Source organism: Anguilla rostrata, chromosome 1 (assembly GCF_018555375.3).
Source record: "Anguilla rostrata isolate EN2019 chromosome 1, ASM1855537v3, whole genome shotgun sequence".
In the NCBI taxonomy this organism is placed as follows: Eukaryota; Metazoa; Chordata; class Actinopteri; order Anguilliformes; family Anguillidae; genus Anguilla; species Anguilla rostrata.
Window position 1 is genome coordinate 69078687 of NC_057933.1, and position 14547 is coordinate 69093233.

Here is a 14547-nt window from a genome sequence, read left to right on the forward strand (position 1 = left end):
TCCACCTGGATGGCCAGCCATCACCTGAAGCTCAACCTCAACAAAACTGAGCTGCTCTTCTTCCCATTCAAGACCTCCTTACTACGTGAGCTCTCAATCACGGTTGATGGCACCACAGTGACTACCTCTCACTCAGCCAAGAGCTTGGGGGTGGTCCTGGATGACCAACTGGACCTCAAGGAGCACATCAAGGCAACATCACGGTCCTGCAGATTCCTTTTGTACAACATCAGAAGGATTCGACCATACCTGACGACGCACTCTACCCAGCTACTCGTCCAGGCTACAGTGACCTCTTGCCTTGATTACTGCAACTCTCTCCTTACAAGCCTGCCAGCTTGTGCCATACAGCCACTACAGATGATACAGAATGCCGCTGCCCGACTCATCTACAACCTTCCCAAATTCTCCCACGTCACTCCTCTGCTGCGATCACTCCACTGGCTACCGGTCGCTGCCAGGATCCGGTTCAAAGCCCTGACCCTTGCCTACACTGCAGCCAACAGGACAGCCCCCATCTACTTGCAGGACATGATTCGATCCTATGTGCCTGCTCGACCACTCCGCTCTGCGGCAGCAGGGCGCCTTGTAACCCCTCCCACCCGACCAAAGGGATCACAGAGCTTCTCCACCCTAGCTCCCCAGTGGTGGAACGAACTCCCCGTCCCTCTCCGAACCTCCCCCTCACTACCCATCTTCCGCCGTGGCCTGAAGACTCATCTCTTCAGACTATACCTAGACTAACTACCACCACGCTGTATATTTCACTCTAAATCCACCCCCCCCCCCTTTTACGACACTTGTTACATGTTGCCCCATCCCAGCACTTTTTGGTAATTTGTATTTGTCCTAATACGGTAGCTTATTCTTCTGCCTAGTTGGCTTTGCAGAGGTTAGGTCAGAATAGTGTGAACTAAGCTGTGTTCTTGGCTAGAAATAGCTGTACAAAATAAGTATTGTATCTTATTGAACCTGTGTTTAGTAGTTGTCTATGACCATGAAATGCACTTTTTGTACATTGCTTTGGATAAAAGTGTCTGCCAAATAAAGGTAATGTAATAATGTAATGAGAAGAGAAAGGGCCTTCAGACCATCCACCATGACGCCCAGCGGACCTGTCTTAACTTGATTCTTACCCATGATTCAAAACGTCCACGTCGAACTTCTGTTAGTCAAGTGTTAGCATCTGGGCGCTAGTGAAATCGCTAATTGAGTCTTGTGCAACAGAACATTTTTCGCTTCAGCCCAAGTTGCCACATTATGGTCTGCAATGAACTGCATACTTTCATTTGCCCATGTCGTCACTTATCACTAGAGTCGGACTGAGTTTTACGCAACCAGGCTGGGGAGGAATTGCACAGAGATCTATGACGTGATGGCAGCATCAGTTTTTCCCCCCTCTGTGCATGTGCCCCCCCCCCCCTTTTGGCTTCACCCCGAGCCTGCAGTCAGTGCCCACGTTAGGGCACGTGGCGCAGACGGAGAGCCGGGTGCGGTGCTGACGAGCCGAGGCCTCACCTGTACGGCCCCCAGGCTGATGGGCCAGCCCCCAGCGGAGTCCGCCCCAGGGCTGCGGGCCAGGGTGGGGGTGACGGCGCTGCTGCAGGCGGCCTCCTCCTGGGGCCCCAGCAGCGAGGAGGAGGTGGAGAGGGGGGCGGCGGGGGCGGGGGTGTAGGCGGGGCTGCTCTCGCCCCCCCCGGGGGGCTGCGGCTGCTTCTTCTTGCGCAGCGTGTCGATCCAGCTGGCGCTGTGGCGCGAGGCGAAGGTGGCGAGCGCCAGGGAGCTGAGGCGCATGTTCTTCCCTGAGGTGATCAGCTCCCCGAAGCCCTCCTGGTGGGCGAAGGCGTACCCCGAGCGCCGGGACCCCGCCCGCCCCAGCCGGCCCAGAGCCCCGCCTCCCAGCCCACCCGCACCCCCGCTGGCGCCACGCCCGCCACGACCGCCGGGCTTCCGCTTCTTCTGACGGACCAGCTGGGTGTACCGCACCTGAACGGGTGAGAAAAAGACGCGTTATCAAGGTGAACTTTGCATTTTTCCCTTATTTCCGATGAGAATTTAAATGCAGCGTTCTGGTGCTGTGATGCCCTTGGACAAGATAATAAATCCATCTGAGCTTGAGGGAGAGCAGTTCTTCAGTGTATTTGTTTATTTATTTTATTTAATTATTTGACAGGGACAATACACATTGATTAACATCACTATTATGTGATGTAAATGTGCCAGATTTAGCCAGATCGCTAATTTCCATCTGTTGTCCCTGGGCAGGCTGATGTTAACACATTAATAACATGCAGACCAGACTAAAAACCACAGTACAACATTAAAAGCACATAAAAACAGACACACAGAGCTTGTAAGCAAGCAGGCATGAGCAAGACAGAAGCAGCCACATGCGAAATGTACATATTAGAACTAGCCCTGGTGGGATGAGAATGACAACACTCGCTTGAGTCAATATTTGTTGGACACGGAGAGCGATGAGTTTAGAGTTTCGATATATTTGGTTAATCATCAATGAAGCAAAGGAACATCATGCTAACATTGTGTTATTGACACTGACAGACTGGAAGACAGCAGGGTGACATTCTTACGCCCTCCTTCATCCCATCCCCTCCCCTCCCCTCCCCTCCCCTCACCGTATCAGAAAGCTGGGGCTTGAGGTCCAGTTTCAGAAAGCGGAAGGCCAGGACAGGCACAATGCACACCACAGTGGCCAGAGCAATGGTCAGCCACACCACCGGCTGCCCCAGGGTGTTCTGGGCACTTCCTGTGGGCAGAAACAGAGCAGCCAATCAGATACACCTCTGCCACAACACAACATGTGTCCAATGAAACACAGTAAAGTTTACAGGTCAGTTACGGTTTTGAGCTGTTAACTGCAGTGCAGAGCTGTTAATTCAGGCTCCAGAGTGACTCTGGTTCGCCCAGGGCTTGGACAGAGCAGTGACTCACCGGCAAAGCAGAACTGATTGGGAAAGATACTGAAGAGGATGTTGCTGTGCATGGTGAACAAAATGGTGAAGTAGGCACCCAGGGAGCCCCACACAAAGAAATGGTTAATCGCTGTCCAGTAGCCAGTGTCCAGGGAAATCTACACACACACACACACACAAGAGAAAGGGCATAAAAGCCAAGAATATGATACTTTACACTCACTGTATATTTAATCTGATACAATACACCATACACTACACATGACACACCATTTGCAGAACAGTAAATTGCACACGCACAATCCCCAGCCCTGACACAGCAGAAATGCAGAGCTGCTTTCCCTTCCTCCAGCCCTGGAAGCAGACTCCAGCAGGCTGAATCAGAGCCTGTGATGGCCACCGAGGGTGAGCAGATTCCCCTCTTCAGAGCCCTGCGTGTTTAAGGGCTCCTTCAATAAAGGCCCTGTGCTGAGTCTACTTATAACCACGTTCACTTTACTTTATTTCACCAGGTAGATCGACTGAGAGAGCAGCTCTCGTTCGCAGCCACGACCTGGGGAATTAAAGAGGGTAGGGAATGCAAGGGATTGCAGGGGTTTTATGATGAGATGTAGGGGGGTGTTCAAGGGGCGCAGACGTAGAGAGCAAGTTCTTGTGGGATTTTGACCTGGACCCCAGGACTAACACCCCTCCTCTCCTAAGAAGTGCCTTGGGACAGCTAACAGCCAGAGTGATTCAGGAATTGATCATTTCCTCCAATGGATGGATCAATACATCCATATATCATTTGCAGTTAAATTATTGATAGCTGAAGTCAAGGGAAAAACCCATGAGACTTCTCTCCCTGGAAATAGGAGGATAGGAGGATCACAGACTGAGCCACATACAGGCACTCATGTCCAAAAGAAACAACAGAGCTAAAACAAGTATACTGTACACACACCACCCAAAAATACACTATTTAACCCCCTCATGTCCACAGGAAACAACGGAGTAAAACATGTTGTACTCTATAGACACCGTCCAAAAATACGCTATTCAATTTTCTAGCACATTGGTTTTCAACCCTGTTCCTGAAGGTCTACCATCCTGTAAGTTTTTACCCCAACCCTAACAAAGCACACCCCATTCAACAGCTAGAGATCTTGTTGAGCTGCTAATGAGTAGAGTCAGGTGCGCCAAATTAGGGTCGGAATGAAAACCTATCAGATGCTAGATCTCCAGGCACTGGGTTGGGAACCACTGCTCTAGTGCCACATAGACACATACAGTAAACACCACGTACAGCACAGGACAGAGAGCGCACAGGAAGCGGGCCTCACCTGCACACTGACCACGATGACCAGGGAGGTGGCCACGGTAACGGCGAAGGTCTGGTAGTCGGCGAGGGGGATGCCGTCGTGGCGGGCCGCCTGGGACAGCACGCCGTAGGGGACGAAGAAGAGCACCACGGAGGTGTAGATGCCCTGCGCGATGCAGATGAAGAACTCCCGCTTGTTGAAGAGCAGGTTGAGCTGCCCGGGCTCGTACAGCTTGGGGTACTCCAGGCTGCGCTGTTCTGGGACGTCCTGGGATTGGGGGGATTGGGGGGGGGGGCACACATATGGAGGGAGGGTTAGCGAGGGATAGACTGCAGAAAAACCAAACAGTGAGGGGATGTGTGCACGTTTGTGGGGACAAAAAGACAGGGAGAAGCCCAATTTAGGTTACACAGGCTTTAGGAGGATGACTCACCTGGTCAAAAATCCCCATGGCCAGCACAGGGAGAGATGTGTACACAATGTTGTAGAGCGTGATGAAGTACTGGTCATACACCGTCTAGAGAACGCAGAAGGGGGTAAGGTTATTGTGCTGAACAGTGCTTGATTTGAAGCTGCAGCAATTCAGGGCTCCCCTCTGCTGTTGCATGAGCAGTCTGGAGTATGAAGCCTTCAGCACTGGGCTCGGCCTACCACCCGTGCTGCCCGCCCAGCCCCGCCCCCTCACCTGGGCGGAGAAGCCGCAGAAGAAGCCAAACCAGAAGTGCACCATGGTGAAGGCAAAGTTCTTGTAGAAGAAGTAGCAGAGGAAGCGGCACATGCGCAGGTAGGACCAGCGGCCGTGCACCAGCAGGAGGCGCTGCAGGAAGCGGAACTGCGAGAAGGAGTAGTCCGACGCCAGCACCGCCTGGATGCCCTCCTGCCCGCTGATGCCCACTCCAATGTGGGCACCTGTAAGAGCGGAGAAGAAGGGATAGGCAAGAATTAGAGTTCTTACATGTATAACAGCTTCTGGTGATGCAGAGAGAGACTAAGGGGGAGATTAATGGGGGGCTATATTAATTTCTGCATAATCTTAATTCCTCATGCACTGAGCATATTCCCATTCCCCTCTTCTGTAGAACTGCATAGTATGTTTCAATTCTGCTTCTTGCAGTGGGGAGAAACCCCCAGGACACAGCATGCAGATTAGCACAGATTCTGATCCCAGAGTACTTCTGTAAAATATAAGCCTGCCAATCTGCTCAATAATTAGGCACCTCAAAATACATTTAAATAGGGTTTCAGAGGCAAAAGCAGAAGCATCTTTTTCTAACCACAGCTTTTTATACAGCCCTCCTTTCATTCGCGTTTGTCACTAAAATAGTTTCTCGTATCGTTTAAGTGTTATTTCATCCGTTTTATGTCCTGCTTTTATTACTGTGTTTTATTGCCATGCTCCAATTACCTAATCACTGTGCTATAACATTGTGCCAACTGGTACAACCCTTTCAGGCACTGCATGAAAGGCACAAAATGTTTATTATTATTATTATTATTATTACTATTACTATTATTAGGAAAAAGAAAAAAAGAGAACACATGGAATGCACCATATTCACTTCCTTCTGCCAAAAATATAGTGAAGAAAAATTGTGAAAATCATTGCTAGGTGTGGACATGCAATCTCAGGGCTGCAGTCTCGGAACAAACATCTTGAGAAACACAAAAAAAGAAGTAGTTTCAAGCCAGAGCAGGAAGTGAAACCTCGGTGTGTTCTTAAGCGTTCTAAAAGATGCCCAGCTTCTCTTTTTCTTGTTGTCAGGGGGAGTCAAGGAGAAGGTACATAGGGATTGTGACATTTAGAGGACATGGGAACTTTTCAGGGCCACAAAGTTTTGTGAGAAGAACTGAAGGTGGGAGTTGGGGGTGGGGGTGGGGGGGGGGGTGCTGTTGCCAAACCCAATACATGATAGACTACCCCCCCACTGGCCAGAAGTTATTGACACACTCGATTGAGCAATGCAGCCCACAATTACCTATATACACAAATAGGCACGCAAGCACATGCACGCACAAGTGAGAACTTCTGCATTTGATGGGGCTTTCCACTGTGATGGCGCTGGGTCTTGCACTTTTAGGTCTCTAAAATAAAACCATGCCTCACAGCGAGTCATTTTTTCCTCCTCTTGACCTCCCTTCATCTCTCATAGGCACACGTCCCCGCTCTCCCTTTTCTCCTCTGGGCCCCCTCCCCCCCCCCCCACCCAGCCTGGCACAAACACGGGCGGGCTTGCGCTGGCGTTTCCGGGTCCTGGGGTGTCCCGGGGGGGGGGGGGGGGGGGGCGGGGGGGGGTGCTCACTCTTGATCATGCTGACGTCGTTGGCGCCGTCGCCGATGGCCAGCGTCACCGCCTTCTTGTGCTTCTTCACCAGCTCCACCACCAGGGCCTTCTGCAGCGGCGTGACCCGGCAGCAGATCACCGCCTTGCAGGCGCACGCCGTGTCCAGGAACTCCTGCTCCATGTCCGCCTCCAGGGCGTGAGCCTGGGAGGAGAAGGGGGAGAGGCTTTAAAAAGGATTTTTTTTTAAAAGGCTGGTTGTGCTCTTCTCCTGCGCTGTCTCTCCGTGTCTCCATACCTCCGTTTGTGCTCACTTACACTCTCTCCATCTCTAGACACACAGCTCACTCTATCTAGCACAGGGAGAGACGGATGTGTACACAATGCTGTAGAGAGCGAGGACGTACAGGTCATACACCGTCAGAGAGGGGTGAAGTTATTCTGCCCGAGCAGCGCTTGGTCTGAAGTGGCTGAATAGTTCCGGGCTCTCCATGGTGAGTCACGGCTCCTCGAGCTCTCAGGTTGGGCGCTATCACGTCAGCGACTCTGCCCTCTGCCCGCGTCTCTTTTATTACCTGCCCTGCCCGTCACCTGGGTGGAGAATCCACAGGAGCCTAACACTCTCTCCATTTCTCCAGGTTCATTCATCTAACTTTATCCATAATCTCGGTCTTCGCATGACCCGGAAATCAATCAAGGGCCTGCCATCTTTAAGGAGATTCCGATCTGTTAAGTGCTGCTCGGAGGAGAGAGAAGCGAGGAGGCTCCTGGAGAACGCTCCAGTACGGATACACAAGTGCAGCTTTTTTTTCCCCCCGAACGCGTGACGTATAAATGATCCGCCTCTCTACGTTTGCCACGCGCGTAACTGACGTGGCTTCAAACTAACGCTTGACTGAGCGAGGACGTTCCATTCGCCTAACGCACGCTGCCTCGATTCCTCCGTCCTCTCAGCTCATCCCTGCACCTCTTCCTCGCGTCCTCCAGTGGGCGGAGCTGAGGAGCGAGGAAAGGACACACGGAAGAGATGCAAGGAGTGAAGATAAGCGATGGGAATGAACCCTCCATGTCTCTGGCCCTTTCCCTCAGGCTCCTGATCACTCTCTCTGTTTTCTCACCAGGCTGTGTCCGCTGATGACCAGGGCGAACTCTCCAGAGATGGAGTCCAGCAGGGTGGAGGGGGGGTGAGGTGGAGGGATGGGGTCCTCCTTGCCCTCCACCTGCTGTCGCCAGTCTGCACCTTCTCCTCCACCGCCTACTCCCCCTCCTCCTCCTCCTCCTCCAAATCCGTTACCCAGCAAGCAACTCTCTGCCCATCCCTCCATCTCCTTCCCTCCGTCCCGGGAGCGTGCAGACTCCATCATTCGTTCCCTTGCCCTCCTGAAGGGAATATTAAACAGAAGAGAAAAAAAAAATCAGTTCTGGTAGTTTCTACCAGATGCAAAGTCACACAGTTTACAACTGCTTTACCCCTTAAACTTCACATCAACTGTAAGTGATCTCACTGATGACAGAAATGACTGTACGTGATTGCCGTATATCGACTCAACACGGACTCTATTTCTGGAGTCACGTTGCAGTTTTGCTGCACATTATTATTGTTTTAGTGAAAATGCATTTAAAAAATCAATATCAGATTGCAGAGAAAACTTAAGCGAGATCAAATTTAAGCTGGGCAAATGATATGTGTTTATGATCTCTATGCTCGGAGTATGGAAATTATCAAAAACAACAGAAGCCATTATTTAGTAATCAACAGAGGAGGTTACTATGGCAGCAAGGTCAAGACTGCAGCTCCCAGACTGCAGTTTCAGCTGCACTGCTAAAACAGGAAATAAACACAAACTCCTTGCTGGGGAAGGTAAGAGGAGACGGACCATCAATGACACTGCCGCTAAGCGAGCGTGTGCGTTCTGTACCTGAAGCACCACACCTTCATTGAAGTCAGCCACTTAAATAAAATGGCAATTACAGTGGAGTTCAATGATGTCACAATTGCTTGTTGACAGACGGGCATTTCATGGATGTCTGTTGCAACACTATGCCTAGTCCTGCCGCACAGGAACCCCACGATGTATCATATCCTGACAGCTGACACAGCGCAACCGGTGTGTCTTTCCCCATGTGGACTGGACACAAACACCTGCCCCATAAGTCCAAATGAGTGATGAGGGAGGGAGAGGAGAAAAGGGTTATATTTATTTTTGAAAGGAGAGCGGGCTGTCCGCCCTCCTTTTGTAAGTTTTATTATTTGCCTTATCCAGACAGGGAGGAGTCACTGCTAGAGAAAGGATCATAGCTCGGCAAGCACCATGTCTGACCAGAAAAGAATAGGCCTACATTCATCCAGGTATGCGCACAAATCTACCACAGCAACAGAACCGGGAGCCGTGTACAGTAAGCTGAGGGGGATCAGTGCTGGTGAGTGGCTCTGTCCTTAGCACATGTTTATCACCACCGACGTCCTCACAACTGCACTGGAAATCGCATGAAAGAAGCTAACTTAGTTGCATTAGTTACATACTGAAGCTTATGTAACTGCATTAGTTACATACTGAGTTACATATTCACAGAGATACATACGGCACACGTCACTCTTCTTCATGAAAAGGTTGGCCGGCCCTCTCTGTCTGTGAGACTTCATCAGCACTGCTTCGTTTTCATCTATAAAGCCCTGCTGTGCAGGCTGCCATTTCATTTATCTTCACTTTTGAATCAGAACACTGGAAATTACTGGCTTGTACTTGAGGTCTCCACAAAAAAGTCGTAGGACAGACTGCTTTTTTGCAAAAAAAACTGGACTCCATACTGTCTTTAACCCTCCTGTTATGTTCAAATTAACTAACAACTTTTATGTTTGGGGTCAATTTGACCCCAGCAATATAAACCTGCAGAAAATAATTGTAATTGAAAGTGTTACCCAAGTTTCTTTCAACTGGGGATCTGAACCATAGTAGTTCTCCATTTTTGGAAGTGAACATGTCAGTTCTTGGTAGTTGAGAGATGACAGGGGGGTTTCTTGGGGGTTGAGAGATGACAGGAGGGTTTCTTGGGGGTTGAGAGATGACAGGAGGGTTCCTTGGGGGTTGAGAGATGACAGGAGGATCTTTTGGTGGTTGAGAAACAACAGGAGGGTCAGAATGTGGTATCTCAAAGGCTTCATTCTCATCGTCAGAGGAGGATGCCACATAGTCAGGGTCCTCCTCAACATTATCCTCAGTCTCAGACATATCCTCATCTAAATCACTTTCACCCTCCAGGATCTGTGACAGAACCTCAGTGGCAGAAAATATACGCCTCTGTCTGGTGGTAATTTTCAAAATCTTTAGTTGAGGCACAAATGCAAAGAGAAGTGGTTTAGAGGGCTGTGTGTGCAGCCCTTATAAGTTTGCCCCCGCCCCCATGTTGCAAGAATGATCAGAGATCTCGTGGGAACTATTTGTTCCATGTTCCATGTCCTCCTCTCACACACACACACACATATGCTCTCTCTCTCTCTCTCTTAGGACATTGAAAATAATTTTTTTCAGTTAATTTCATGTTTGCCATGTTTTCCCCATAAAGTTAGGAAAAGTCATGAAATATCTAGCTGAAAAAAGTATGGTAACCATATTTTTAGAAACAGTAAACATTGAATGGGGTCAAATGAACCCCAAACATAATAGGAGGGTTAAGACAATATCAGAAGGTTTAACTAATGTTTTCATTGTTTGTTCTTTGATTATTGTCTTCCCTAATGCTCTTTTCTTTCTCTTTCGTTCTTTTTGCTGTAACTGGGCAGTTTTGTAAATGAGGGGCTCTCCCTCAACGCCAGTCCGAGGTTTAAAGCATGGAGAACTGAGAATTCTCTCAGCACAAAACAAGCACCATAAAACACATGTACACATTTGAGTAGGAACTATTACACCTTTGCACCTGCGTTGTGACTGAAGCTCTTAAATATTCAGTGTTGGACAAAAAAAAAAAAACTTGTCGTGATAGTTCGTGACCTAAAACACAATGCGCTTCAACCTCTTCGGCTCTCTGAACGCGCTCTCAGTTCGTTAGTGATCGATCCATCCGTACTCCCGCCGTGTCATGTCGTATTAAGCACTACGTCGACATCTGCAAGGCGCGCTACGAACAGCCGCGTGGCCGATTCTTCCACCGTGACGCGGTTTTCTCTGGTCCTCAGAATCCGTCACGCTCAAGTGGCATTTTTTTCAAACGCGGGCAGCTTTGATGAGAATGGATGCAGGTGCAGAGGTGCGAAAGAAGCAGAACGAAAGGACAGAGCGCAGGTGAACCGCGCAAATGCGCCAGCTGTAACTCTGACTGCGCCAGACACAGGGACCGCACCCGGCATGCGAGGAGCCCAAGCGTCACAGCATGCTGAACGCCTGCGCGCAGCTCCACCGCTTCTGAATCTCACACAGCGCCCTGTCAAACCGAAAACAAAACCCTACGTCCCCACTGAGCTGTGGTTTCAGATGGACGACCGCTTCACTTTACCGTCAGGATTGTGGTAGATCTGTTTTACAGGTCGTCAGATAAGATGGCGATTCTTTAGTCACCAGTAAGTGCTTTTTCTGTCGCTTCAAGAAGACGACCTGATATCCCCTCTGGGACGAATTAATACCCCGGAAAAATACTTTCATACCACAGCGTAAAATGGTGACGAATATGAGTTAAAATGGCCGCTCTTCCCGCCTCCCCTCACCTCAGGTCCTCCCGCACGCTCTGCACCGTGTGACCGTTGATGACGAACACCTCGCTCATGTCGTCCGTGAGCATCTTGCACGAGTAACCGATATTCACCGCCGTCTCTGACCGGAAGAAATGGGACAATCAGGCATCACAATCGGGCATCACAATCGGGCATCACAATCGGGCATCACAATCAGGCATCACAATCGGGCATCACAATCGGGCATCACAATCGGGCATCACAATCGTGTGACGCAGGCCAGCAAAGTCAGAAATGTGCATGTGTGTGAATAAACAGGCCTAGTCTGGTCATACAGTCCATATTTAGTGTGTGGCTTCAGTAACAGGTGTGAAGATACTGCAGTAGCCCTACGGTGTGTTACTTTACAGTGAACAGAGTGTTTATATTTTCTGTAGTTCTACAGTGTGTTAGTTTGTAGTGAACAGAGTGTTTATATTTTCTGTAGTTCTACTGTGTGTTAGTTGACAGTGAAAAGTGTGTTGACATTTCTGTAGATCTACAGTTTATGTGGAACAGCACAGTAGTTACATGGTGTGTGAGTCTCACCCTGCTTGTCTCCAGTAAGGACCCAGATCTTTATGTTGGCGAGCGACAGGATGGCAATGGTCTCAGGCACTCCCTCCTGCAGTTTGTCCTCTATGGCTGTGGCTCCCAGTAGCTGCATCACAGGGGTACAGAGGATTACTCACAAACGCACACACACACACGCGCGCACACGTTCTCTCACACACACACACACACACACACACGCGCATGCACGCACACACACAAACACGCACGCGCGTGTTTGTGAGTAATTCTTTATTTAGGTCCACATTTATAAAATACATCATAAGGGCCCAAATATATTTCAGTTGCCGTCTGATGTCCTTCACTTGAACACACACACACGCGCACAGGCACACACACACACGTTCTCTCACACACACACACACACACACGTTCTTTCACACACACACACACACACACACACACACACAGACACGCACACACACACGCACGCACGCACGCACACGTTCTCTCACACACACACACTCACAAACACACACACACACACACACTCTGCCTAGGCTGTAGCTGTCAGAGCGCTGTACCATCATGTCCTGCTCTATCTCCTCGTACACGGCGGCCAGTCGGTCCTCCCTGCAGTCGCTGGCTCTCTCAGCCCCGCGGTGCCGCTCAGCCCAGTCCTCCCACTGCTGCTCAGACAGGTCCCTGTAGGCCAGGACCAGCGTGCGCAGGCCGTCGCCAGCGTACTCCTGCACAGAGAGAGAGAGAGAGAGAGAGACAGGCAGAGAGAGAGAGAGAGAGAAGAAGAGAGAGCGAGAGAGAGACAGAGAGAGAGAGAGAGACAGAGTCAGAGAGAGACAGAGAGAGAGAGACACAGACACAGAGAGAGAGAGAGAGAGAGAGAGAGACAGACAGAGTCAGAGAGAGACAGAGAGAGAGAGAGAGACACAGAGAGAGAGAGAGAGAGAGAGGCAGAGAGAGAGACAGGCAGAGAGAGAGAGAGAGGGAGAGAGACAGAGTCAGAGAGAGACAGAGAGAGAGAGACACAGAGAGAGAGAGAGAGAGAGGCAGAGAGAGAGACAGGCAGAGGCAGAGAGAGAGAGAAAGAGAGAGAGAGACAGACAGAGGCAGTGAGAGAGAGAGAGAGAGAGAGAGAGAGAGACAGACAGAGGCAGTGAGAGAGAGAGAGAGACAGACAAAGTCAGTGAGAGAGAGAGAGAGCAGTCACAATGCGGAGGCTCACACTCTCCTTCAGAGGACACAATTACCATACAGGTGTGGGCAAATGCATAAAACACACACGCGCACACACACACTCTCCTTCAGAGGACACAATTACCATAGAGGTGTGAGCAAATGCATAAAACATACATACATGCATGCACACACACACACACACACACACACGCACACCACAATAGAAGAGCCACATAATTCAGGAACAGTCATTTATACACCAGCAGAGGGAGATATTCAGATGTTTCAGACAAGAGAGTGCAAAAAATTAAGTCTTTAATCCAGAATATTTAATGATTCAGGCAAGATGAGAGTTCACTGGGAAAGCTTCCTGAACCCGGGACCTCATTTATCAACATGAATACACCACTACTACCTTTCTGCTCACACATACGATTCTGAATGCCTGCCTAAAGCATGAATTGTGTGAATAGCTCACAATAGTGTCCGATTTGACAGATGAATCACAGATTATCCAACCACTCTGCACATGAGAAACTTTGAAGAGTGGTATAAATCAATGGTGCTAGTTAACCATATTTGGTAGAAATGAAGTTAGTCTCTAAACCCTTCAAAGGAAGAGCTCTAACAAAACCAATATGTATGTTAGAAAATAATGACAACTCTATTGTTGACCACACTGCTCTTTATTGCTCCCATTTATAACACTATTTTACAAGCATTGTTTCAGCTCTCAGGTCTTCATCAGGTCGGGTATAGCAGGGTGTAATCTAAACCAGGGTGCCCAGTCTTACTTGAAAAGGGCTGGTGTGGGCGCAGACACCTGGTTCTGCTTATCAAGGTCTGGATTGATTAGTTAATTCATTAGTTAATTAGGTGAATCTGGTGTAGTAGTGCTGGGCTAAGACCTGCACCCACAGCGGCCCTATTGGGATAAGACTGGACACTCCTGCTTTAGATCCTGAGAGGAATTACAGTGGCAAGAAGACTGAAAAAGCAAACCCATCCCATGTATCCCTCTGTCTTGGTAAATTGCAAACATCACTACGCGTGATTCAGGACAGAAGCCCCACAATTCAAGTGACACACAAGTGCAGATTGCACCGGTCCACCACCAGGGGGAGCTATTGTTCAATTTACTGCCACAACTGATACGCTTATGGAGGCGATTGACATTACACAGAAGAAACGTAGGATGGTGAAGAAAGGAGACTCACTCGGCTGAGACCAGAGACACAAGCAGAGCACGGCACACAGACACAGACAGTCACAGATGTTGAGACAGTGATGGAGGCCAGAGCCAATTGGGAGCTCTGGCAGGAGCTCAGGGGAGGAGGGGAGGAGGGGTTCGGGTCGGTGTGTTAAAGGTAGAGAGGCGTTACTCACGTTGAGATGGTCTGAGGTGACGTTCATGAGGTCCTGGTTACAGGGGTGCAGTCTCTCAAACAGCAGGGTGTCTGCACCTTTACAGTACAGCCGGATCTTCCCCTCCGGGTTCCGTACTGAGACAGAGTCAGAGACACAGACAGAAACAGAGAGGACAGGCACAGACAGAGACACAGAGAAACAGACAGAGAGGTTCAGACACAGACAGAGACAGAGATACAGACACAGACAGA

General features: G+C 49.6%; 1 protein-coding gene across 2 annotated transcripts in view; it reads right to left on the minus strand.

Moving 5' to 3' along the window:
- atp8b2 (ATPase phospholipid transporting 8B2) overlaps positions 1-14547 on the minus strand; it is a 49045-nt gene that overhangs the window by 2898 nt on the left and 31600 nt on the right. For both annotated transcript variants that reach the window (XM_064353685.1, XM_064353676.1), the window contains 12 exons: positions 14315-14430; positions 12316-12480; positions 11768-11879; positions 11213-11318; positions 7632-7893; positions 6535-6718; positions 4920-5143; positions 4668-4751; positions 4256-4501; positions 2953-3091; positions 2637-2767; positions 1519-1986 (listed from right to left, as the gene is read on the minus strand). In XM_064353685.1, coding sequence (XP_064209755.1) covers positions 1519-1986; positions 2637-2767; positions 2953-3091; positions 4256-4501; positions 4668-4751; positions 4920-5143; positions 6535-6718; positions 7632-7893; positions 11213-11318; positions 11768-11879; positions 12316-12480; positions 14315-14430 — 2237 coding nt within the window. The remainder of the gene's footprint in view (positions 1-1518; positions 1987-2636; positions 2768-2952; positions 3092-4255; positions 4502-4667; positions 4752-4919; positions 5144-6534; positions 6719-7631; positions 7894-11212; positions 11319-11767; positions 11880-12315; positions 12481-14314; positions 14431-14547) is intronic.